At 44.4% G+C, this 25404-nt stretch overlaps 1 protein-coding gene across 2 annotated transcripts in view; it reads right to left on the reverse strand.

The window, feature by feature from the left end:
- The window catches only part of ZBTB40 (zinc finger and BTB domain containing 40), a 324401-nt gene that overhangs the window by 286289 nt on the left and 12708 nt on the right, over positions 1 to 25404 (reverse strand). For both annotated transcript variants that reach the window (XM_086921924.1, XM_086921925.1), the window contains 2 exons: positions 6672 to 8542; positions 3069 to 3202 (listed from right to left, as the gene is read on the reverse strand). In XM_086921924.1, the coding sequence (XP_086778050.1) occupies positions 3069 to 3202; positions 6672 to 8469 (1932 nt within the window). In that variant the 5' untranslated portion in view covers positions 8470 to 8542. The remainder of the gene's footprint in view (positions 1 to 3068; positions 3203 to 6671; positions 8543 to 25404) is intronic.

Raw genomic sequence — 25404 nt, forward strand, 5'->3', positions numbered from 1 at the left:
ATTTTACAGAAGTGAGTCCTTCCAAATTCCATACAAATCCCTGTTCTGCTTAAACAGCATACACAAATACCCACATAGGCTGAGAAATAAATCAAACCGTTTCTCCCTTATGGACTTACTTTCTTCTTTCAGTCTCCAACACTCTTTTTTAAGGTCTCAAAAGCTCATTTGTTCATCCACAGATGGCACAGCAAAGAATTAGACTTTCGCTTTCTGAACAATTAAAAAGGAATGGTACCATAGATCAAATATGGTATGCTTCAATCTTCCATCAATCCATCCTTGTTGCCAGTTACTATGGTACACCAATGTCACAGGGAAATCAAAGACTGATAATCAAAGGTGGATTTAATCCAAGACATCACATCATTCAGCTACAGCTTCATGGCAACTCAAAATACTTGGAACCTTCATTAACATTAATTTTCCCATTGCATTATGACAGATACATGACCTCCTCACATTCTCTATTCCATGTTCCAGACACCTCACTTAGTTTAATAAAAAACAGAGAATCAATATCTGCTCTAATGCAGACACCGCAGCGAGGAGCTAAACAATGACTAGTCAAAATGCCACAGTTAAACACAAGAGAGGAAGTGATGTAAATGTGAAGGTCCTGCGAGGCTCATCCACTTGTGCACAGTGGAAGGACCTTAATTGTGATGGAGAGTGGAATGAACTGGCACTAGTGGGCAGTGTGAGAAACTAGCACTGGAAACTGGTGTGAAGATAAAATTGTGTGTCAGTGTTAGGAGCATCCACTGGTTGGCAATGGAGGGACTGGCACAAGTGGACAGTATGATTAGCAACCATGGCTTGAAGCTAGTATACTAAGATGGCAGTGAGAGGTGATCTCTGGAAATCAGTGAAAAGAGCTGGCATGGATGAGATGTGTGAGGATTTGGTGCAGGTGGAAATTGTGAGGAGCCTGTGTTGTGTAACACTTTGTAAATACATTAGTGTAAATACTTTATTAGATTCCTTTCCTGTACTTGTTTCTTTTAATGGCTCGTGCCTATGACACTAGTGTAGTTCTAGGAATCTTACTGTGATTCTAGATTCAGCCAGCAGTTGCGGGTGGATGCAGTACTTGGAAGTCGTGTTATCTGGCACTCACCTGTTTCCATCTTATAACTGAAAATAAACCATCTTCAATTTACTGTGGCCTCAGACCTCATCATTACAGCCTGCACTCATGGCCGTGGAAAATTCTGTAAACAGCTTGCAATGGATGGCTGTAATAAGATGAACTGTAGCCGAGTAATATTGATAGATGATGTTTTATTGATGGATTTCAAGGTTAAATCATGTAACCATTTAAGTATCATTCAAGTCTCTCCTTAGCCCCACCAGGAGCAGCTCTCTTGCTACTCAGCCCTCTCTTCCAACTGTCATCCATCCACCAGGCACACCACACATTCCATATTACCTCACACACTCAACATTCTACCATTCACCCAGATAGGCTGAGTAGCAAGACAGGTTAATGGGAAAGGCACATGGCATCCAAACCAGGATACTACAATAGCAATGGAAGCCTCCTCTACTGGTCATCAGAGTGAGTTGTCTGCACACTTGAGCAATGTATGACACATATGCTGGTGAGCAGTATGAGGTGTAGGTGCAGGTGGGCAATATGAACTGTTGGTATTTAAGCAAAAATCAAGTTTATCATATAGAAGTAATCTCCTTAATTCATGAGTCAGTAATTCCTCTTTGTTTACCATTCATGTTGTTCCACAGTGATGAAATACATACATTTTGCCCCAGTGGGTGGTATGAAAAATAAGCAATGATATCTTGGGTGAGATGGTGGCACTTGGTACTGGGAAGAGCTGGCATCGTGGGAAGCAGTCAATGACACCCAATGTGGAGATAGAAATGGTAGGAAATATAATGAGAGGGCACTGATCGGCAAGATAAAGAAACAAGGCTAGTGGGCAGAATATGGTGGCACTGGTCAGAAACATGAAGAGCTTGCACTGTTGCCGTCATTGATACCCGACAATTGTTGCCATTATAAGGTGGTAATACTGGAGAGCAGTAACATCAATTGCCACAGGTCTCCAAAGTGAGGAACAATGTGAGGGGTTCACAGTAGTGTGAAGGACTTCAAAGCCCAGTGCCCACAATCTGAAACTTTTGGCAAGCACCAAATATGTCCCGGCAAAAGACAGATAACACAATAGTTGAAAAAAGGAGTTATTAAAGAAATGCACCATTTACCTCTGGTCCTCTTGCCGACAAGCTCAAGGAAAGGAACATAAAGCAGAAAAACAGGCATAATCATTTGTATTTTTTAGTGGGAAGCTGCAGTTAGTTTTTGTATAGATTGTTTCTTAATTTACAAATGCAGTTTGTTTCTATACTTTAGCACTTGTGGAAGGGTATGCAGTCGGGCACCTTCCTCAAATATCATCAGTGCTAAAAGAATGACAGAACAAGGTTTCTCATAATGTATCAGTCTGCAATTTTAACACAAATGTGAATTGCATAGTCTTCTGTTTTTCAACACCTTATTGTCTGCAACTACCGTGTTTGCATTTTAGCGTCCCATACCATGACGGGTCTTATTTCAATATCTCACATGCATGTACCAAACTCAGCATGTGCTCTCCAACACCTTTGAATGTCATACTTAGAAACTACTGAGTTTCATCAGCACAGAGAGAAAGATCTTTGCAAAAAACAAACAATGAACATGATGCCAATAATCAGAGTTCACAAGTATCAACAAAAAAGGCTTTATAATTGAAAAAACAATAATGCCTTTCTTTTAACCAACAACACAAAAATTGCATTTAATTTCATTCTCTATTATAAACTCTGGTCATTATAGCCACTAACAATTATAGCGAGAATTAGAGTTTAATGAAAACAGAATATAATCTACATCAGGATTTGAAATCAAGTAACTAAATCCGTCTCAATTACGGTACCAAGCATCAAGCAATTCTCAAGTTTTGCTGCTCACAAAAAATATACAGCTCCCATCAAGCGCCTGTTCGTATTTGAATACAAGGAACATGTTTGAGTCTCAAGATTTAAAGACACATGGAAATCACCTGCTTTTCATTCTCCTCCATTTCTTTACCGTCAACCAGTTTTTTAAGTAAAGTAGGGCTGTTGGAAAGTGTTTCTGTAAAGACATGTTCGTACTGAAGTAAAACATCCAAGTCACTTTTGCTCCCCATATCTTCTGCAAGAAGAAAGAAAAACGTTGGTGTTATAGTTGTTACTATTGACTTGCTGTTGCCAGAGCTCCTACCAATACGGCTATAAGGTCAACGTCTTTTCATTTATTTTTAGGTCTGGCTTCACAGTGCAGGTATCTCTTAACAATATTGTTACACAGGGTTGCCTTTGGCTCCACCCGGAGCAGTACTACTCTTTCACCTCTGGCCAATGGCTGCTTGGTGTAGCAATATGTCTTCCTTTGGAATGCGTGAAGGACTATTTTATGTCTGACAAGTATATGCACTCAATTGTGTGCCGCTTATATACCTTCTCTTACTTGGACCCAAAATAATGGAACTTCCTTCCAGAACACCTGAGAGCTTGTAAGTCACTGCAGGCTTTTTGTAAGGGTTTGAAGACCTGGCTTTTTTAAATCTGAGACTTCTTAAATTCTCCACCTTACTGCTACTGCAACGGGAAACCTCTGAGGGTAGCTGTGCGTGCTACAAATCTTTAAAAGAAATAGTTGTCTGGGTCTACAATTACTCATTTTCTTTTTCTCTACCTACATGAGATACACAAGAAAGCAGAGTTAGTGTCAGTGGCTTAAAAAGTGTTTTACAACTATTTCAAAGGCAAATGAAATGACACTAGGTATATACACAGTGCTGGTCGCTAGATTTGTGACTAGATAGGAGAATTAACGGTCTCTTAAACTCAGGCAGGACGAAAACATGAGGAATAAATGTTGGGAAACACTAGGTATATAATGTTTGAAAGCAGGATATCATATTTTGGAGGGGATGATGACTCACTGCCCTTTGTGTTCAGAAGTCCTTCACGGCCCGTTTTCCTTCATGCGGCCTGCCCTATCGTTTTTACTCATTTAACCTAAAAACCTGGAAGATCAGAGCCTGATAAAGGTTTTTTTTTTACATCCACTGATGAGCACCAAGCTCTTCTGCACAGAGCCTATACCCAAACTGTGTAGAGAGTAAACAATGCCCCCTCAAAACAGAATCGGGGGGGACTGGCACAGAATTGCAGCAGAATTGCAGCAGAATCATTCAGGAAACAGATTTGTTCACATCTATTGAGGGTGGCGGGAAAAACTTACTGACAACTCTGGCAAAAAACCTTAGTCTCCAATAACAGGTCTTTCACATTCTTTGTGTGTAGTGGAATATGCTTGAATACAGAGTATTTGGGCTCCTGTACTGTGCATGCAGGCTACGTGTGGTAAAATTGGTATTTTCTGTACATAAATGCTGCATATACAATTTTCCTTCACAGGACTGAGCCATTGTAGCTTATTTGTCCCAGAATCAGTGCAAGGAATTGCAATTTATATCCAATGGCTGTTAAAACAATCTTGTTACGGAAGCAAAAGACTAACAAAAAAAAGATCTGCTCTTTGGCAGCCTTACTGAAATAGATCTTTCTGGATTATCCCTCTCAGGGTACTTGGTTTTATGCGAGTCCATCACCCTTCTCCTTCATACTCTGCCAAGGATTGTCTAAAAACTACTAAGACCTCAGCGAGGAAGAGTCTCTATGTCCAGTAAATCCTATATGTTTTGAAAAGTCCTCACCAGTCTCTGGCTACAATAGGGCAAATCTAGTGTGTGTCTGCAGCACAGCTGCAATACTCTCACCTTACATAGGTAGAGCCATGCACTCTCAGTAATAGATTTCTCACCGATTAAGGGTCATCTGGTAGGCCTAAAGGTGTGTCCTAACTCAACTCAGAGAAGTTGAGCTTGCTCAGTGCTTCTTTTTTAGTCGGAGGCTCAGCTGGACAGATCTACTGAGTGCCGAGATGGCGATGCAGTGCAATTTGGGGTTCAGGTTCGGGTGGTAAGTTTGGAAATCTCCCAGAAGCTGCCTATCTCAACTGCACTGACACAATTAGATCAGGCACAGTCAAGGTTGTGATGATACAGTTCACTCTGCACACACTGAGCAAATGTTATGAGGTAGCAGTGTCAGTAACAGTGGCCTGCTCTCGCACACATTGGGTGATGTAGACTAACCACTACAAACAACGGTCATCATACTTAAGGAAATTCCACTGCAGACTGCTCAAGGACCTTAGGGGGTTAGTGCCTTGAGCTGCGACAACAGGGGATCCGTCTATGCACACTTTAGCAGGAGCAGCAGATCCTTCACTTCATAGACCATGATGGGCTCCAAGGCAGGAGCACACAGTTTACCCTCTCTAGAGTCTCAGGTGGGCAGAACTTCTTTGTTAACAACTCTTGTCCATACTGATAATTTAATGCTACTTCCTTCTTCTCTCAGACAACTGTGTACATTCCACGTGTCCCAGGAGAAATGTGACAGCTCTTCCTTTACATCAGGCTACATATGGCATCCCCTCACCTCTGGGAATCTGGCTGTCAGGCGGACACTAGCTCTCATTGCACAGCAGTCTTCTGGGTACTCTATGGAGAACAATGAGCAGGTCAACATCTCCCCTTTTATACAGGTACATCAGGAGATGAGTATTTTCGCCCAGCAAATTTCAGAACCAATATGTGTGTGTGTTCTCTATTAATATGCCCTTCTTAGAAGGACCTAAATACTCAGCCTGTGAGTAGTCTGATACTTTTCACTGCAGAGCTGCCTCGAGGCTGGACCCCCCCCCCCCCCCCCCAACAGAGACACAAAAAGGTATGAACATTTTGCACCTAGCTATCAACAGCCACACTCACAGTGATTAGAAAGGGATACAACAAGCTCGTCTCCTTTAAAGGACTCTCCACAATTTGAAAAACAAAGGCAGAGTCCCACTCTTCACCCCCACCAACCACCAAATGGCAGTGCTATGGAAGACTAACGGGCAGCCCTATTATTCAAAAGTAAAGGCGGCATTAAAACCTGCCAGTCTCCTCTGTTCCCGAAAACGTCATATATTTCCTTCAGGGCTTGGGAACGTCCACCAGGTGTGACCCACAAGTTGTTGGGGATTTCATGACCTCAAGATCCAAGAACAGAATGCTCAAGCTTTCCTGTTTTTGTCCCGCAAACACCATTGGAGAAGAACAGTGGTACTTATGGTATGTGTGTTTGTTAAAAGAGCTGGAACTGTTAAACTCTGCAGGTAGATGAAAACAAGTTTTCAAAGCAGCTACAACAATTTGCTGATATTACTTGCAATTTGCTTGCGTAGAGTGTAGAACCTTTATATTACAATCAGGATTGATTCCTTCCTATGAACACCAAGAACTAATGTAACACTAAATGTTGTTCTATTCATAAAGAATGCTTGATTCAGCAAACATGCCAATTATATCGGTTATGACCAATAATGGAGCAAATTCATTTTAAAACTATAACCAGTAAATTTTATTTTCTTTAAACATAAAACATATTATTTTGAAGACCGGCCCATGATTGTGCATGTGACCAGATAATATGATGCAAATGTCAATATAAATGTCTTTAAAATAGTTTGATATGTCAGTGTACCATGCGTGAAAATATTTTACCTGCTTTAATAAATCTTCTTTTTTTAATTAAAGGTTCCGTATCCTCCTCTTCATCATTTCTTGTGGCATAATCGCAGCTTGCAGTAAACGTTTGGAATGCAGGAACGTTTGTTTCATCATTTGCTAAGCCGCATCTTGTAGATGTTGGCTGCTCCATAACTTTAGTTTCAGTTCGTGTTTCACAGCGGCTACCATGCTGCCCCTCTTGATTCGAAGATGGGTTACATTTGGCCGATAATAGTATTGTGTTGGTGTCCTCAAGCTCTGTCTCCTTACCTGCAGTTTTTAGTGCAACTGAGGGGGGTAATAGCTCCACTTCAGCTGAACTTACTGTTGTGACCGACGGTGTTGTGGAAAACTCAGGTCCCGAAGTTGTTGGAGTTGCTAAAATTGAATTTGAAACTATAGCAGAAGTCAACAACTGAGATGACCCTAGATTAGTCACTGATACAGAGATCTCTCTTACAGGGACTGCCACAGATGATACCATGTCAGCTTCCTCTTCAGAGGGTCCAGAGAAAGGCTTCTTCCCCGACTGTGCTGAGCCATTCACAGATGAGGAGGATTTCAGATCAGTCACTGCCTCCGACGGTGTTGAGGGAGCTGCTTCATCAAGAGGCACCTGGCCAGTCATCACCTTGGAGGGTGCTGGGCAAGTCCCCACCTCAGAAAGGGTAGGGCTTTTCACTTCCTCAATGGGTTCTGAGTCATTAATCTGCTTAAAGGGTTCCAGATCAGAGACCACCTTTGAGGATTCCTTTGTAAAGGCCACATCAGGTGATTCTCGACCAGTTGTTACCTCAGATGGGGTCAAGCTAGTGGTTGCCTTAGCAGAGGATGAGGCAGTTGTTAGTTCATTGGTTGCCAGGACAAACTCTGCCTTAGAGGGTTTTGTAACATTCATTAACTGGGCGGGTGTGGAGCAAGTTTTGACCTCTGAGTGTGTGGAGCCATTTACTACCTCAGAGTGTGCTGATCCAATTACCATCTGAGAAAGTGCCAGGCCATTCCTATTTTCCACATTTTCCGATGCAGCAATTTGCTTCAAAATCCTGGGAGCAGCCACGGTGCCAAAGTTCAAGTTACCAGTCACACTCGAAACTTCTAAAGCTGGTGTAGTCCCAGATGTTCCTGGAGAAGTCATTGTGGCACTAGAAACCTGAAAAACAGTTTTCTTCCCCGGGTTTATATGCGTTGCAGCCATTGTATCAGTCTTTAAGGTGGTCACGCCAACTGTCATGTCAAGTGATTTTTCTGCATTTGGTGAAGCGGTCAATGGCTGCGACTTTATTTTGCTTGAAACCATGGCATTATGATCAGACACTTGAGGTATTTTAACATCATTATCAATGACTTTAACTTGGCGTGCCTCAGATATAGCTTTCCTGGTTGCATCAGATGGCCGACCCGAACTGTCAACAAGTGTTCGACTTTGTGTTGAGCGGTTCACAAGATCAGTCAGTAATTTCTTACAGCTGACAGCAACGTCAAACATTTGCAGGGCATCAGCGACCGAGATTACCTTAGTTAAGTTGTGCTTGCCAGGTGGCAACTTTCCAGTGTACACTATTTCCAAGAGTAGAGTGAACTCTTCCGCTGTCACTACAGAAGAATCAATTGAAATTGTGTCTGTGTCATCCAGCAAAGATTTAAACAGCAGACTGGCTGCAGCTAACATGAGTTTATGTGCCCTAAAGTGAATAGTACCAATGAAAATTGTGCAGTCACAAAAGTGCTGTTCTTTGCATAGAGTGTGCAGCTGTAGCAACAGTTGTCTGCTGTAATATGGCAGTTCCATTGTTTATGCAGGCCAATGGGCTCTTTGTTCTCAGCAGTTTCTTCGAAGTACCAGATCGCAGATATGTCCTCGGCTAAAATGGAGCCAGAAAAAAACATTGGATTAGCAACGAATTTTCACAATTCAAATGTGCTTTTATATGGAGTTTAGTACCTACAAAGTACTATGAACTAGTCAATGGCTCTTGATTAATATGAACCAGCAATTAACACCCTAGCTTATAGTAGAGGAACGGCACATGTAAGTAGAACAAATGTAAGAGTGAAACATTCTTTCCTCATTTATTATAGGATAAAATGGTTATTTCTAATGAGAAAAGCTTGTTTTGGTCAAATACTACCATCCTCAAAATAAAGAATGCAATTGTGAGAGTTTCCAATGGTAATGGTGACAAATGCAACATCCTTTTTAAGAAAAGTACTGTTGAAGCCACCCTGCATTCTGCATCTGAATACGTGAATCAGGCCTGCTTCCTCAGTGGAACTAATCTTTCATTAAAGAAAGCTTTGGGAGTGTTTGGGAACATTAACACTATGAAGGGTTGAATAATTCGACATTCTTTTAAGTGCATGTGTTTCTGAATCCAACAGAACTCCTGTACTGAATCCATAATGCCATCATAATAGGGAGAAATCACTAGTGGAATGACTGAAGAAATTTGGCAAGACATCTCTGGGCCAGTCTTCCTCTCTCCCGTCTCCTCTACCCCCAAACAAAAGTGATTCACGCGGACTTTTCTTCCCAGATTGTTGTATTAGAGGCTTGCACTGCAAATATCTAGTCAGGTAATAAAACATTTATGGATGGAGAGTAGGAGTGCTTTTCTATAGCGCATTAATATGAAGGCAGACAATTATAGGTACCAGAGATAAAGTCCATGGTAAACTGAGGAGAAACAACTGACAAGGGAGTCAGATTAGAAGAAAGGTGGAGTCTAGTTCAAAGTGTTGCTTCATTCAGTGGTGGGATGGAAAGTGGATTCAATCACTGGCCAAATTGAAGGCTCAAGAGAAGAGGGTATATTTACTGCTTCGGCTTAACATAAGGGATGTTGGATGGGCTGCCCTGATGTAAATCTCTGAAAATTCCACTTGGTTTTCATTGAGATATTCCACTTTCACAAAAATCTTTTAAAGGCTACAAATCCTTGTAGGGATGTGGTCATTCTTTCTCTGATACCGCGCAAGATGGAATTTTTGAGACTTCCAAAAACATTCTTACATTTCCTCAGCAGCTTCAGATATACAGAGAGAAAAAATGATCAATTAATAAATTACATTTATTATGGGAATGGATTAGGATTTTTTGCTTAAGTGCAAACCTTTCATTGATCAAATAATTTAGGTAAGCATATGTTATGTAGTTTTTAAAAAACAAAAGTAATTTTTTGGTATCAACCAAGATCGCTGGCCTACATTTAATTATGTATTGTTCAAAGATGGCCATTAAAGAAAACATAGGCACATAGTGAGCAGTAGATCCTTTACAAGCTAAGATTGTCCATGGGCTACTATGAAATGCCTTGTGCTCATTAGTTTCATCACTGTAACTTACTCAGTTGATCAGGGCCACACATAAAAAAAATGAAACAAAATAACTAATTAATTTTAGTTTAATGACAATGGCTATTTGCTCAAATATTTCATCAGATTTTCATATTTCCTCCCTTTATCGGTTGTACCCTCAAACAGCTCTCTCAAGAAGAGGTTAAAGGGTATATACTAGAGACAAGAAAGGTGCATATTGAGTACACTTGGTGGATCAGCTGGAGGATGTTGCCAAGCCAGAGGTTCCAAGATTTTCTATTTTGGTGGGCAAAACTTTTGGAGGATTAATGCTGGAGCAAGAGTAAGAAGTAACAATATCGCAAATATATGATGAGCTAGATGCACACATTCTTTCAATTGAGTAACAGATTTAGCTATTCCTTTGTTTTTGTAAATTTAGGGCCTCATTACGATGTCGGTCAGAAAGGCTCCGAATGGCATTCCGATTTTCCTAACCTGAGTCAGAACCCATGTTTTCGCCCGACTCTGAAACCTTTCAGACCGACCGATTACGATACAAGGTAACCGTTGGGTCTGTCCTCCTCGGTGGGAGCCGAATCGTACTGGTCTATGGACCGCGTTTCTGACCAACACGAAAAGGCTTTTGAAAACTGAAGTTGAGGCTCTGTAGCAGGCTCCCCTTCAACCTACAACCCCCGGTAAGGGCCCACTGTCCCCTCTTTCCAACCATGCACAGCGTGGCAGGCACCATGGGGTGCCCACCACAGGGTGCACGGTTTTACGCAACCACCCCATTCTTCAATGGGAGCCTATGTTGTTGGTCAGAACACAGGCTCCCAGAAATGTCAATGGGAGTCCGTCCGAACGGTGTTCGGAACCATTGTATCGGTCAGTCGGACTCTACGAAACCAAGTCAGTTGGAACGATTCTGACAAGTAGTCAGTCGGAATGCTTTCCGACCGACATCATAATGAGGCCCTTAGTCTAATGAGTGCCAGCAGAACCAAACTGCAAAGAAAAGAAATAACTGTACTGATCTTCGCAACCTGGCATATGCTTGCCACCTCCAAAAGATGGTGAGTTTTGTATTTCCCAAAATAGGCATAGTTTAAAAAGGGAGCTTAAACTTTGGGTTACACCTGATAATGTGGATTACCAAACATAATCCAAAGATTACCTCCATGTTTACCAGTCCTTGCTCCATTACTTACACAGAGGGACATTTGCCAAAGCAACTTCAAGACGAGGCGTTTCAATAAATAAGAGCAGACGACAAACTTTTTAGGTCTGTCAACTGACAAACAGAAATACAGGTCAACAGTTTTTTCTCCACTCATGATACGAAGCAAAGACAAAGGATCATCCTCTACAATGGAGAGGTAAAGGAAAGACAAGAAGTACTTCTGCAGGGGAAGCCAAGGGGAGCCAGAGTCAGTCAAAGTGGCAGTGTGCCTAACTATGGATTAAGGAAGCAAGGACGGGGAGATGTGGAGGTAATGTAGTTCTTACATGTCTGCAATTAAATTTTACCCTAAGCCATCAAACTGACCAGGGTACATTCAAATATACTTTGTGCAGCTCTCCAAAACTCAACGGCTCATGTGCCCAACACCCAATGGAATGACTCAGAACTGAGTGCACCATGGAAGATTCCTGGAAACAGCGCCAAAAGGACGGGACTCCTAAGAGGGGGATACCCAAGAGAGTGCTCACAAGAAAGGTTATGCAATAAAACTCTTCAAGAATCTGGAAGCACACACTGCAGAGGTGAATGTTAAAAAATGCAATTAGTCTAATGTGATGACATCATTTTTAAGTGTGCTCTAGCTTCTTTCCAAGTTGATAGCTGACACTAATCTAATGGCCAATAGATGTGTTATTTTACTGTTAGGGCTACTGAGTAAGGAATAAGCCTTATGGAATAATCTAACGAGTGACTTTAACCTACTCACACCCTTACGTAAAGTAGGTGGCTCATTGGTTGATTTCTTGTTTCCATTGAAACTACTGGCTTCACAAAAAAGAGAAAGTAGTTATAAGATTTCATGTTCCCTGCACTTAAAAGAAGTAGGTGGCTCCAATCGAAATCAACCAATTAAAGCACATTGGAAAGTTAAAGGATTGAAGCGCAAGCAGTAGGAGGCAATACCAGACAACATTGTTTGGTGTACTGACCACGAATGATGGTAAGGGGGAAAGTTACTGTAAGACAGGAGACAAACAAAAATGGCAATTTACAACCAAAAATAAAAGAAGCTAAACAACTGGCATCAGAGATCATAACTGTGTGTATTATTCTGGTAACCATGAGATGGCAGGTAGTAGCTATACTATAGAGGCAGGGTACATTACCCTTGAACCAGAATCATGTTATGGAGAAAAAAGGACACGAAAAACGGAGTTTCCTGGAGGGACTCTGTGTCCCAGGATCCTGTTCTGCCCTGAGGGAGGGGCCACTGACATCACCCGCGCTCTTAAGCGCTTGTCAACTCATGTTGCGCTGGATGCGTGCGGGACACGCCAGGGAAAAGCCCGGGCCAAGGGCAGGCTCGTATTTGCCTGTCATTGCCAGAGCAGGGCCGCCCCATTGCTTTTTGCATCTTGGAGGTCCTAGGGGTCAGCTGTTTCTTCGCAAGGTACTGTATTTTCCTATTTATCCTCCAAGCTCTGTGAGTCTGGTGTTCCCATACCACTCTTGATACATTATACTGGTGCAGAACGCCTAAAGCTGTTAATCTGTCTCACAGACTGTAAGCTGACTCAGCGTGCAGACCACTAAGACTGCATGGACCAATCATTGTTAATATTTGTCATTAGTTGAAGTCATTTAGTGTTTGTCTGTGACCTGAGGGTGAGGGAGGCGCCCTGTGGGGAGATACTCCTGATACTAAGGCAACATCAGCCCGTTACCCACGACAGGGCTGAAGACAATATAAGACTGCTGCAAAACCTAAAGCGGCCGGGCGGGAAATGCTCTCGGTAGCATTAGTTTGAAGTGTGAAGCAGGGGGCGGGAGCAGCCTTTGATGTGCGGATAATTAGGGGAGGAGCAGCCAGGAGATCCAAGCTGGGGAACAGATGGCTGGCGATTTGGTGCTGTGCACGCGCATTTTAGGTCAATGCGCTTGCGCATTGACCTAAAAGCCACGGGCACAGCACCAAATCGCCCAGTTAGTTTAACTCTGGTTAAAGCCCTATATCCTCGCAAGCTCGATGCGCATGCGCATCGAATAGCGAGACCTAAAAAGCAAAACAGCCTTGCAAGAACGCTGGGAGTAATTGTGTGATTGATTGCATTGACGTCCTATTGTTAGAATGCGAGTAAATCCTTTCTCCCGCTGAGTCGGATTCTTCCCACTTATCGGAGGGGGCCTCATCCAGTTCCATATCAACGCCCCTAAAACGTATCCCCTCAATGTTTAGGAAGCCTGTAATCTGCAGTAGTAAGTAGACCCAATCTACCCCAATGGTAGCAGATGTTAGTATGACTAGGCACTCAGTTCTAACTGAAACCCAAATAGCCCCAGAGTCTCAGGACATCAGCCTCAGCAAAGGGAGGAGTATGTAGGAGATAGAGGGGGGGGGATCGAGACATCTGGGGGGGCAAGAAGGGAAGATTGTAAAGTCCCTCCATGTGAAAGGGAATCTTTGCTTGACCCTTCTGCTCTTATAGGTCAGGTTAATCTTCCTCAAGCCAAAAGTGTATGCAATATTCAGCACCCCCTGTGCACCAGTGTGATACCTCCCTAGTACAAACAGATTCAACCCAAGTCCATGCAAGAGCTGCAACTGCTAACTCCAATATTAATTCTAAAGATGTAATTTCCCGAAATGACCCACCTGGGGTCCAAAGAACTAAGCCTCAACATAAGACGGGCACATTTGTGCAAGGGGGCCTTCCACCTACCTCTGAATATCCATCCATACACTCTAAGGATGCTCATTCCCATAATGATCTTCAAGATTTTCATGAACATCCCGCATTGCCCCCGAAATGCATTGCTATGATTAATGCCCCGAAACTCTTGCCCAGCCAGAGGCGTGAAGAGGAAAGATACACTCATAAACAAATCCATTCACTGGATCCGCCATGTGAGAGGCTGCCATTCATTCATAAGAGATTAAATTGTAGGAGCCAGAAGGCTCACTCATCTTATCAATCACATGGACTGTATCCAACTGTGCTTGGCCGATGGGATGGTGGCACATACTTTGATAGCCATGGATGCCAGATCTAGCTCTCCCACACCTACACGCATTCAATTTAGGTAAAGACTTCCATCAAACCCTCCACTTGTTACTGTCCGCTCCCCTGCAACTCATCTGGGCTTAGACTCCTCTATAGCAGCTAACGACTGGCTCGAATCCCCAAACAACCATATATGCCAGAAATCTCCAACATCAAATCCCCAAACATCCAGCACCCTCTGGTAGACAAAAGCACACTTACTGTATTCTATCCCACACCCGCTTTGGATCCACATTGTGCTTTCTTCTTCCATTAGAATGATGACTTTAGGAGTATCCCCAACCAACAAAGCCCAACTGCACTGGCTGTCGGGGAATGTCTAGGATGCCCTACGACTAAATCCTACTAGTAGCCAGGAACTGGGTGGCAAGCTCCGAACATTATCATGGAATGTTGCCGGGGTAAGATCTAAACTATCCCTCCCACACTGGGTCCAATTCATCTAAACGTTTGGCATTTGCATATTGCAGGAGACATGGAGTCCCTCTCCCGCCTATGTCCCTGGCTATGTAACTTTTTTCCATCCAGCATCTTCAAATAAACCAGGACGACCAGCAGGGAGATGGTATTTGTGTTAGGACTGCACACTATTGCACATCTTGAGAACTTCCATCTGATAGTGCAGACATTAAAGCTGTGCAACTTAAAGGCCAGAATGGTGCCTTGTTTGACAACTACAAATGTCTACTCTAGAGGCACCAGGGCGGGAAGGCGGTCAACCCTGTTGGATAAGCTACAGGCACTTTTGGATGATAGGGCCTCATCGCTACCCTTCATTGCAGCTGGTGACTTTAATGTCACCTTTGAGCCGCTGTAAAGGGAGGATATTTGTGGAGCTAGTGAGGAGGATGCGATGTGTTCCCCACCTTGAACTACCCCCTATAAAAAAACAAGCATTGGCATAGCCAATAGGACTCTCCTTTGGGACCTTATAAGAGGGGCCGTGCATCATAGCAGCAAGTAGTTTCAGAGAAATGAGAATGCAGAAGGCGGCTGGCGGCTGGCTACCTTGTGGTCGAGAGACAGAAGCTCACAAATGATGGACAGCTTCGGACGTCAGAGGAAGGAGCATGCACAAAGTAGCTAGTAACAGGTGTGAGACAAAGGAACGCACAGGAGGACCACTTCAGTGAAGAATAGTGTGTATGGCTGGGCATTAGAGAAGCGACTAGTATCAGAGGAGGGCAGGAGCAGAAGGTGACCAGTAGGTGTCACAGGAACGCACATGCAGAATCTAGTTTCAAGTGGGTTTCAGATGAAACCAGGCAACCGTAAAGGGAGGGCAAAACTGTGCATTATAGCAGCGAGTAGATTCAAAGGAAGACGAACGCAGAAGGTAGTCTGCTATAAGAGTCAGAGGAAGGTATGTGCAGAAGGTCTCCTGCAGTGAGCAGAGCACGTGGGCAAAAGCGGGTGCGAGGAAAACATGCATGCGATGTCCGGTAGTAAGGGGGACAAGGAGCTATGCGCCACAGCATTGAGTGGAGTAACAGGAAGGTAGAAGCAGAGGGCGACCAGCATTCCGCGTCAGGGTAAGGCAGGCGCCAAATGTGTTCAGCGCTGTGAATCGGCAGGCAGCAGTGTCAGGACTACGACTGTGCCAGAGATGGCTAACACGATGCCCCCGTTGTAGCACGGAATGGTTTGTGCTTGTGCACTTGATTTATCTGAAAATCACCCTTTTTACAAACACGCCAGTAACCAAACGGAAAGATAGGGACGCAGACTTTGAATACTGCTCCCCGCTGTACTGGGGGTGAAGAATGCTGTAATTTTTGTATTCCACTTGTGAGGGTGACAAAACAATTAGAACTACTCAGTCCTCTTTAGCCCTTCAGCTCTGTACTCGTGCGGAGGAGGCAAGATTGGCCAAATATCCCCCATAAGCTGGCCCCGGTACGGACACCTATTCTGGCTCTCACGTGAGCTGGCCCGTCAGCAAGGATCTTGGGCGCCGGCTCTAATCGCTTTGTTTGGAACCGTTACCTGGGGTTACTAGGCAGGCGTATGAGTCAGGTGCTGGCGACTTGTGGGGGGGGGGAAGTTCTCTCCTCGCAGATCTCTCCTGTCTTCTGGCGCAGCACGGCTTCAACGGCGCTGGGACTTCCTTTCCTCTGCGTCTTGATGACGTTGTAGGAGGGGCCTCCCCGGATGTTAGGCACTCCTCCCGTGTTGATTTCCTGGCAATGTGTCCCATGTTTACTCACGGCCCTGGCGGCCTACTCGAGTAGCGTCTGGGTTTACTTTGCTAACGGGAAGCAACCTTGGCATCGGGGCCGGTGGGGGAGAGATACCGGCCCTCAGTATACTGCTTTGTTCTCGGGCCGGCAGAGGTGAAATCCACGGTGCTTCGATACTGGTGGAGAGCGGCCAAGCGTGAGCTGAGAGTTGAGCATCCTTGCAGGGGACGGAGTTAAATCAAAACTGCTGGTGGTACTGAAGTTACACGCAGCGGTCGAAGTGCATTAATAAAGGTATAGGCACTGCGATGCTGCAAACGGTGGGTGCTCGGTGAGTGTGCATGGTCATATGTAAGGCTTAAACAAGCTCCTGGCGCCGCAGGAGGAGGAGCAGCAGCAGGGGGAAAGAGAGGGGCCTGCACTTGCAGGAGCGATAATTGCTGCCATATGGCGGCGTGCTCCCGCAAGTAGATCGCCTCGCGTGAACGCGCTGCCATTGATGGCAATTGAACGCATGCACGTTATTGGCTAAAAAGCCAAAGCGATCGGAAAAGGTCTTTTTGCCGCCTATGCAATGCATGAGCACTACGTAGGCGAGACCTAAAAATGATCCAAGGGGCACTCCAACTAAATGCCATCTCCCTAAAGTTCGGATTAAGGGTAGCAAAAATCCGTACTAGATTGGATATTATGGGTTCTAATACCTTCAATAGGACCAACAATACAAGCTGCATAGATTATTTTCTGGTGTACCTTAAACTATCGCATTGAGTGGTTCACATGGCCTTGGGTTTTAACGTAGACAGTGATCACAATCCCCTGCAACTCTTGGTGGGTTCACATTGGGTGGGCCAACCCAACCCTGACTTAACCTCAAAGAAGCTATTCCCTTCCAAACAGAATCATCGGCTTCAATGGCTCTAGGTAGCTATGGATGAAGGCAAGCTGAAAGCCATCAAGCAGAACCTGCTGCTATCCACAGCAGCAATTGGCAACCTAACGAGCCGTGCGGGAGGGTTGGAAAAGATCCTAGCCCACCACACTGGTCTCTTCGAGCAGTTAGCAAGATACTTTATTGAACCACTCAGCTCACACAAATAAGATCCCAAGATAACTGCTTTAACAAGGAGTGTAGAGGCCTCAGAAGACAACTAACTCAGGCAATCAGAGCAAATGACCTGGGTCTTGTAAGGAGATGGTACAAGTTGGCACAAAAAAAGAGACAAAAAGGAGTGGGATGAAGATAGATGGGCATTGATTAGGGAGATCTGTGATATGAAGGACTCACAAAAGTTCTTGCTCCTTGTTACTAGTGGTGATTCAAATAGGCCTACCAATAAAATCTTGATTAAGGCATGGTATGACCATTTCTTTCTACTACACTCTGGTCCCAGCATACAAGAGGCAGAAGACCCCAATTATCGCTTTGCCCCATCGTAGCAGTAGATTTTTTCTCTTTAAGTGAAATTAAGACCTGAATCTCCTCTATCACAAAGGCTAAAGCTGCCGGTCCCGATGGCATTCCAGGAGATATGTTTGTACATGACAGCGAGAATTGGCCAAACTATATTTTGACTCTAGTCAATGCAATTGTGCAATTGCTAAGGGGGGGCAAATTCCACCCTCCTGGAAGAAAGCAGACGTGATCCCTGTGTGTAAGAAAGGTGACAGATCCTGACCCAGTAATTATAGACCAATCAGTCTTATAGACTGCATCCAAAAGGTGTTTGCCCGAGTTCCCCTACTAAACGTCCAGTGCTGGATGAACGACCACAACATCTTGTCCCAATTTCAAGCTGGGTTTAGACAAAAAACTAGTACCATTAACCGGGGGTGTTGTTTTCTTCTTCTTACCTGGAAGACTGTGGTCCTTGGTTTCGGAACCCTCGACATAGCCTTCATCTTGTTTGTATTGCGGAAATTATTGTGCTTTTAGTGTAGAATCAAATTTGTAGTCCATATCTATCGCAGTGAGAGAACTAGCCCATTGTATCCATCGCAGATGTGAAGCTTTTGCATTTGGAACGCTTGCCTTTGTAACAACCTCGAAGGCTGGTACTGGAGTTACAACAATTATTCGTTTCCCAGTGCTCTTTCTCTCACCACGGCAGTCTGTACTGGTGACAGAATTTTTTCTATAGAAGCAAACCGCATATCAGCGTTTGTGTACAAGTGTGATTTGCATGATATGGGTACCGTTTCGCCTTCATTGAAGGTCAGGTAAGTGTACCCAGATTGACCCGCGATTACACAGATCACCAGATTTGTGTATTTACACGGGTGTGTCGGTATTTTGAAGCAATCATGTCAGCTTGTAAGGAACAAAGGATATCTGTGTGTTCCTGTATAAAATGTCTAATTGAAAAATCAGGTCTGATTAAATCGTAGAAAGGTTTTACTTTTTCTGTGTAATCTAAAATGTATGTTCTGCCAAAAAAAATTTAGGTTGGAGCAGCGCACACTTTTCTAAAAAAGTTAGCTGCTAGGCTTTTCCCTTCACTTGATAACTTGTGTCGCAAAAATAGGACATTGAGGTGTGCTATTTTAGATTGTTTTAAGTTGAGTTTGTAGCCCTCAGAGGCGAACCCCAAAATAACATTACTCACCCTGGTCAAATGATCCAATAAATCATCATCCGTCAGATAACTATCATCTACATAGGACAATACCTCCTCATCACAAGTTAGAAGAAACTCCGTCACCCTAGCTGAGACCAACATAGGGCTATTCTTGGTGTATTCAACAGAATTGGCGCTGGGAGCCTAGGACTGAGTATGCTGTCAAATATCTGCACAATGTTATTCATTAATGCAGCACTGTGTGCATTCTGTACTGCAAACGTCTTTTTGCATGTATTCAAATGTCTAATCTAAAACTAGACGGTATGAATTGTCAGGCTTCATTAATGGAAATATATGATTATTTATTAAAGAGGTGCAATTCTCTATTCTTCTTGGTACTCAAGTTGATCTAAGATCTCCCTGACTTGTTGTTTTGCTTCTTGTTTTATTGGGTACTGTCTCTGTGGAGTTGGAGTTGTTTTTACTGGGATTACATGGTGAGGGGACTCAGTATCCCACCCTACATGGTTACGATAAAATGCTGGAGCAAGTGCTTTCGCCCACTCGTGCTCATATGAGTGTTTTAGTGATACTGGAAAGAGGTCAGAAAAAGCTGGGAAAATAACTGTTTCTCCCTTTGGGCATTCCATAGCAATCTCAGGCGGCCAATCTTTTTCAGCAAAAGGATGTCCTACCTAAAAGTTAGGTTCTCCCAAAAGAGACCTTACATTTTTCTGGGTTTGTCCCCCTCCACCCCCCATTTGGAATATTATTTTGTATAACGGGCGTGGGACACTTACCCTAGTATCAGGTGTCTCAACCATGATATGTGCATTCAATGCCACCGTCACCAGAAATTCCATCAGTTCTGGCAAGCTATTGTTACTTCTGCTGTGCTGGCTAGCATCGTCAGAGCCCATTACCCATCCAGAAGCTGAGTCCTCAGTATCCTTAGCATTTCTTACTTTAAGGCCAGCTACCTTCTTTTTAAATTGAAGTTTAGATTTTGGTTTATGTTCTTTTTTGCTATTATAGTCCAAAGTACAATGTGTATCTCTGGACTTTGTTTGTTCTTCTTGTCTGTGTTCTGTCCGTCCTTCCCTCTCAGAGTTTTTTTTGATGAACCTTGAAAGGAATGTGTATCAGTATAGTATCCTGATACCTATCAGGTTTTTTTAATGTTATCATGATTCCTAAGGTTGCCCCTTCTTTCCGTGGGCTCCTCTCTATCCTTTTGTTGTTTATTATCCCATTTCTTCTTGGAAGAATCAGGGGCTTGCTTGGTGTTATCCTTTTCAGGACCACCACAAGTTGAGGTTTTATTGCTCTAGCTCTCAAGTTATCCCTCCCTAATTCAGCATATGTATCCTCGTAATTTTTGGTAATTCATGGTCCTGTTGTATAGGAGAGAAATCCCTCAGGCGTTGCCATATCGCCAAAGCTGCTGCCTCCCCTTTTATGTTTGCTAACATAATCATTGATACCTGGGTTACATTTCCTAACAATTTCATCCCTACCTTCAGAGCAGGTTCTGAGCCATACTCATTCTGTATCAGTCTCAATACATCTGGAATTACTGCTATTAAAGGGAACCCATGAGTTCTGGTGTAGATGACAGTGAAAACTGTACCCCAAGAGGTACAATCCTCTATCTGAGGAGCTATCTTCATTGGCAAGTAGATTGTTAACATTTTGTGTTTTTCTTGGAGGCCTGTGTGTGAAAACACTGTCCCTAATTGTGTTATCTTCTGAGCTATCCAGAATGGCATTTGCTTGCGTTAAGTGGGCATTTTACTTTTAACTGTGTTCAGTGTTTGTGGAGATATTTTAGCTGCAGTTCTTTGTATTTGTCCTGCTGGTGCAACACTTGTTTGTTGAAATGTGAGTGTTCTCATAACGAACTGTGTCAGATTTTATTATTTCTTTGTGAAGTGGACGTGCATCTGCCATTGGCATTGTGTCAATGCCTGGATGTGGTGTATAAGCAGTGTAGGAAGGGGGAGGCTCTAGTTGGCGCAGTGCAACACTAGCGACAAGCAGGGACTCTCTCTTCCTCGTCAGGGCTGAGGGTTACCTTCCAGACAACCTCTGCTTACCCTCTAGGTAGTGTGGCTTAAGCAGTCGTAGGCTAATCTTTGGGGCACATAGGGTTAAACACTTGCAATAATACACCTTTACAACCAACCCACCACACAACGAGACCAGACTGTATTCTGTAAAAATATATATCTTTATATAGATTTTAAGCAGGCTTGTGAATACAGTCAACGTACTTTATGATAACGGTTGCAAGTTTACTCAGTTCAGGTTACCACAGTTCTTATGCAGTTCTCTTGGGGCCCGTAGGCCGGTGTCAACCAAAGTTCTTGTGGAGCCGGCGGCTTCCAGGGGATCTGTCCCACGTCGCGTTGCCTTCCCGGGGTCGCTGATCGTTGCGGCTCTTCAGCCGAGCAGGTCACTGGTCATCCGGGGCAGCGGTGTTCTGTGGCGGCAGGGTCCTCTCCTCGTTGTCCGCTCCGACCCTGGAGGCGGCGGCTGTGCGGCGGTGGCAAGTGGCAGTACGGTCCCCAAGTGCAGGACGTACCCAGCCAAGTGCCGGTGCAGCTGTGGGCTCACAGCTGGGCTGTCGGGCAGGCTACCGACCTTGCGGATTCTCACAGGGCAACTGTCCGTCTTTGCAGGTGAGTGGCTGCTCGTTAAGCAGTCACCTCGAGAGCTCGGACCGGACGGGTCCTCCTTCGCTTTGCTCTCGGGCTCCCGGTGCAGTTGCGGTCACGGTGTTCGGGCCAGCGGCGGCTGGTCCTTACTTTGCTCTCGCTGTTGCTTTGGGCCCCGGTCACGGTGGTCAGGGGGATGTCGTTGCCGTGGAGGAGATTCCTCCGTCGGTGCTGCGGCGATGGTCAGCACCCGCAGTCGCTTTCTTCCAAGGGGGTATCGTCCACTGGTCCTGGGACGCTGGTCAGGGGGCAAGTTCAGTTGCAAGCCCTTGGAGATCTCTTCAGCAGAGTTTGGCACAAGTAAAGCAAAAGTCTTTTCGTAGTCTTTTCTTCTTCCTCTCCTTCAGCAGCAAGGCACCAGACACAGGCAAGAGTCAGCAACCTTCCTTGTCTCTCACGGTCCTTCTCGTAGGGCAGAGTCCTTCTGTGGCCCAAACCGGATCTAATTTTCAAGGAGCAGGGCTCCTTCTTTTATAGGCCAATTCTTTTGTTCTCGCAGGCCAGGGGGGCCTTTGCATAGCCACTCTCAGTCTTTGAGTACCCCGGTGGGTGTACTCCGGCTTCTGCTTTCAGTGTGAGGGGCAGGCGCATCAGACGCCCCACAGGAGGTGGAGCCAGCATTGTCCGGACAGGGGTGGCCAGAGTACCTTGTTGATGGGGGCTTCGCCCTTCCTGGGCCAGGCGTCGGCAGAGTCATCCGCCGCTCCCCAGGAGGGTGGAGCCAGCATTGTGGTGGTCGAGCACAGCTACAGTTCGAGTCAAGAGGCACTCCTACCTCCCACTAAGGTGTAATCTGCGCATTCACCACCTGTCATCCCTCCAGCCCTGTCACTCACACATCCCAGACAGTCAGATACACATACCAGCAGAGGCGGGCTGAAATGGTTAAGCAAGCAAATGCTAACTTTCTAAAAGTAGCATTTGCAAACCCAGGATACTAAAATAAACTTGACTACAAGAAATATTTTATCATCCTGAGTTCAGGCATACTAAACATGACTCGCTACCATGCTCCTTGAGTCTGCGGGGATTATAGGGTGTAATAACCCTCACAGCTCAGTCTGGCCTAAGGGAGCAGGTAGCCTTCAATAGTGAAATACGGTCTTGGTTGTAAGTCACTACTAGGACATGCCACGCACATCAGGGCTTGTCCTACCTTACACCTACAACGCACCCTGCCCGCAGGCCTACCATAGGGGTGACTAATATGCAGTCAAGGGAAGGGTCGGTGCTGGCAAGTGGGGACACTTGCCCAGCTAGCGTGGCAGTACGAGACCGCACGCGGGTTCTGCGGTCGCAGTTCCCAGACACATCTTTACGGCTGCTTCGGTGGGTGGCGCAACCAGCGCTGCAGGCCCACCAGCAGTATTGGCATCTACAAGCCCCGGCACTCTCTTGTGCACTTTACTAGGGACTGACAGTAGATCCAAAGAACCAATCATGGATACCAATCGCATGTACAATTTACAGTAGGGAGCACTTGCACTGCGGCACGGATCAGCCGTGGCGCAGTGCCCTGAGTATCGGAAAACCAGCAAAACATCGGAGGCACATCAGCAAAAAGTGGAAGGGAGACTCACGCCAAGGTGCCAGGTCTAACAAGCAGCTAGGACAGGCCAAGTGGCTCCGTCGCTGCCGAGCGTACCGAATCTCACTTTATCTATTGTGTGTGGGAGGGCGCCTTTAAACCAGTTAATGTGCTCCTGGTAGGTGGGTGGACCTTCAATGTCCTCATGTGGACAATTTTCCTCTGGTATTTCATCTTTAGTGTTGAGAATTAAATGTATTAGTGCAAGCATCTGCTCGTGGGAATTTGACCAATGAATAAAATATCTCAGTCCTGTATGAATCGAGTGCCTCAATCACGAAGGTGACAGTCCCACCTAATGCTGTGAATCCACATTCTACTAGTTTGAAAGTAAGTGCATTTCCGATATTTTCTGAAATGTTTATAGCACATTCTTGTTCTCCAACCTAGCTGCATTCAAATGGAATTCTGGCACAGTATTGTCTTCTTCCTCAGTCATTGTTGAAAGAGTTTCAAGGAAACTGAGATATGGTTTAATGCACAATAGGGAACAATTTATCCTTCAAACTTGAATAAACCTACAGCCAATACATAGGATAGGCCTACTCAGCTGCGGCGTTTTTTCCCTTCTCATTCCAGATGTCTCTGGGTAAATGTTAGTATGGGTCTTCTGAGAAAAACATGATGGAACAACTCAGATTTGACCATTCAATCGGAACCAATCCAATGTTGGCAGCGCCATGTCGTGTAGTTCCTATAAATCTATATAGGATCTGCGCGTTTAGACAGCATAAACTGTGGGATTGGTGTCCAGGCTTATTCCAGACACCACCACTTGATATGTTCGCCTGTGTACCAGCTAGCTCACAGTGCCACTGTAAACTCCTCTTACCAGGAAGAGCATAGTTCCTGGCAACTATCGAACATGACAACCCTGTAACATCAGGGATCGTGGAAACAGTACAGTACAGTACTTTTCACTCAGTCACTCGTACTCACGTCGTCTCAGAGAGATACACAGAATAAATGGTGGGGATGTTTTTCAATAAGTATTTATTGAACCAGCATCATTCTAGTGTAAAACAGGTGTGCTGAAACAACCATAAGACAGAAACAGATATAAAGGATTATAAGCACCAACAGAGTAAATGGATGGTAGATTTCTTCCAAAGTGCTAAAACAAATAATACAGATAGGTATAAAAATACATGATAATAATATTGGGTACTCCTATGATGCAACCCTAACTAGATTTTCTGTAGGTGTACCTAGCATGCATGTGGGTTTAGAGCCAAGAATCTCCCTACGATGAAGCCCACCTCATAACCTGGTGTGAGAGAATGAAGGAACCCGTCTTGGTATCGAGATGGACACCCCGCAAGGGATATCAGATCACTGCGTGCTGGAGTGTCTGTGTGCAGGAAACTCAGCGTCTTGCAGCAGTGTGTCAGCATGGACGTCTTTCTCTTCTGCCTGCCCCAGCAAAGATATAGTGTTTATATACCTAAAATGTACCCTCGGGGTTCTACTGTGCTGTGTCATGTCAGCCGAGAATTACGGAAGGGATGCCCCTTATACAAAGTTATTATGCAGAAGATTGTAATCCTGCTGTGATTCTGAGAATCTTCATGCATAATTAATGCAGCTAGTTTTCTGGGAAAACCACACAATATTTTATGAAGCATCTAACTAGGTAAAAGGTCAAAACCAAAAACCGTCATGTATTACAATGGCAGGGAAAATGTAGGTGAAAGGTTAGGAAACTGCCAGGACCTATATTTGGGAACATTACAAAACATAACAATATGGCAGAGAGCATTGTATTTAAAAAGTAGAGCACGTGTTTTTACATTTTGCATGTTCTGATAGTGAAAAATTCCCACATTCGCTTTGCACTACTAAAAAGCCTACCTCTCGAATAGTATAACATTGGGTTACCTTATTATATTTCATAAGTGCTAACTTTTGATTGGGAAGAGGCAGAAATGTCATGTTTAGACTCAAATGATTTAATGATTTAGAATTTAAAATCCTCTTAAATGGTGAAGTCGGGTTTTAGATTATAATTTTGAAATATGCCACTTACAGAAAGTTTTTCCTACCCTAAACATTCCACAGTCTTATGGGAGTTTCCAGCTGTCTGTGCCTGTTAGGTGCCCCACATCTGGAATGCTTATGGCTTAAGGCTAGTGG

The sequence above is a fragment of the Lissotriton vulgaris genome, chromosome 5, assembly GCF_964263255.1.
Source record: "Lissotriton vulgaris chromosome 5, aLisVul1.2, whole genome shotgun sequence".
Lineage (NCBI taxonomy): Eukaryota > Metazoa > Chordata > Amphibia > Caudata > Salamandridae > Lissotriton > Lissotriton vulgaris.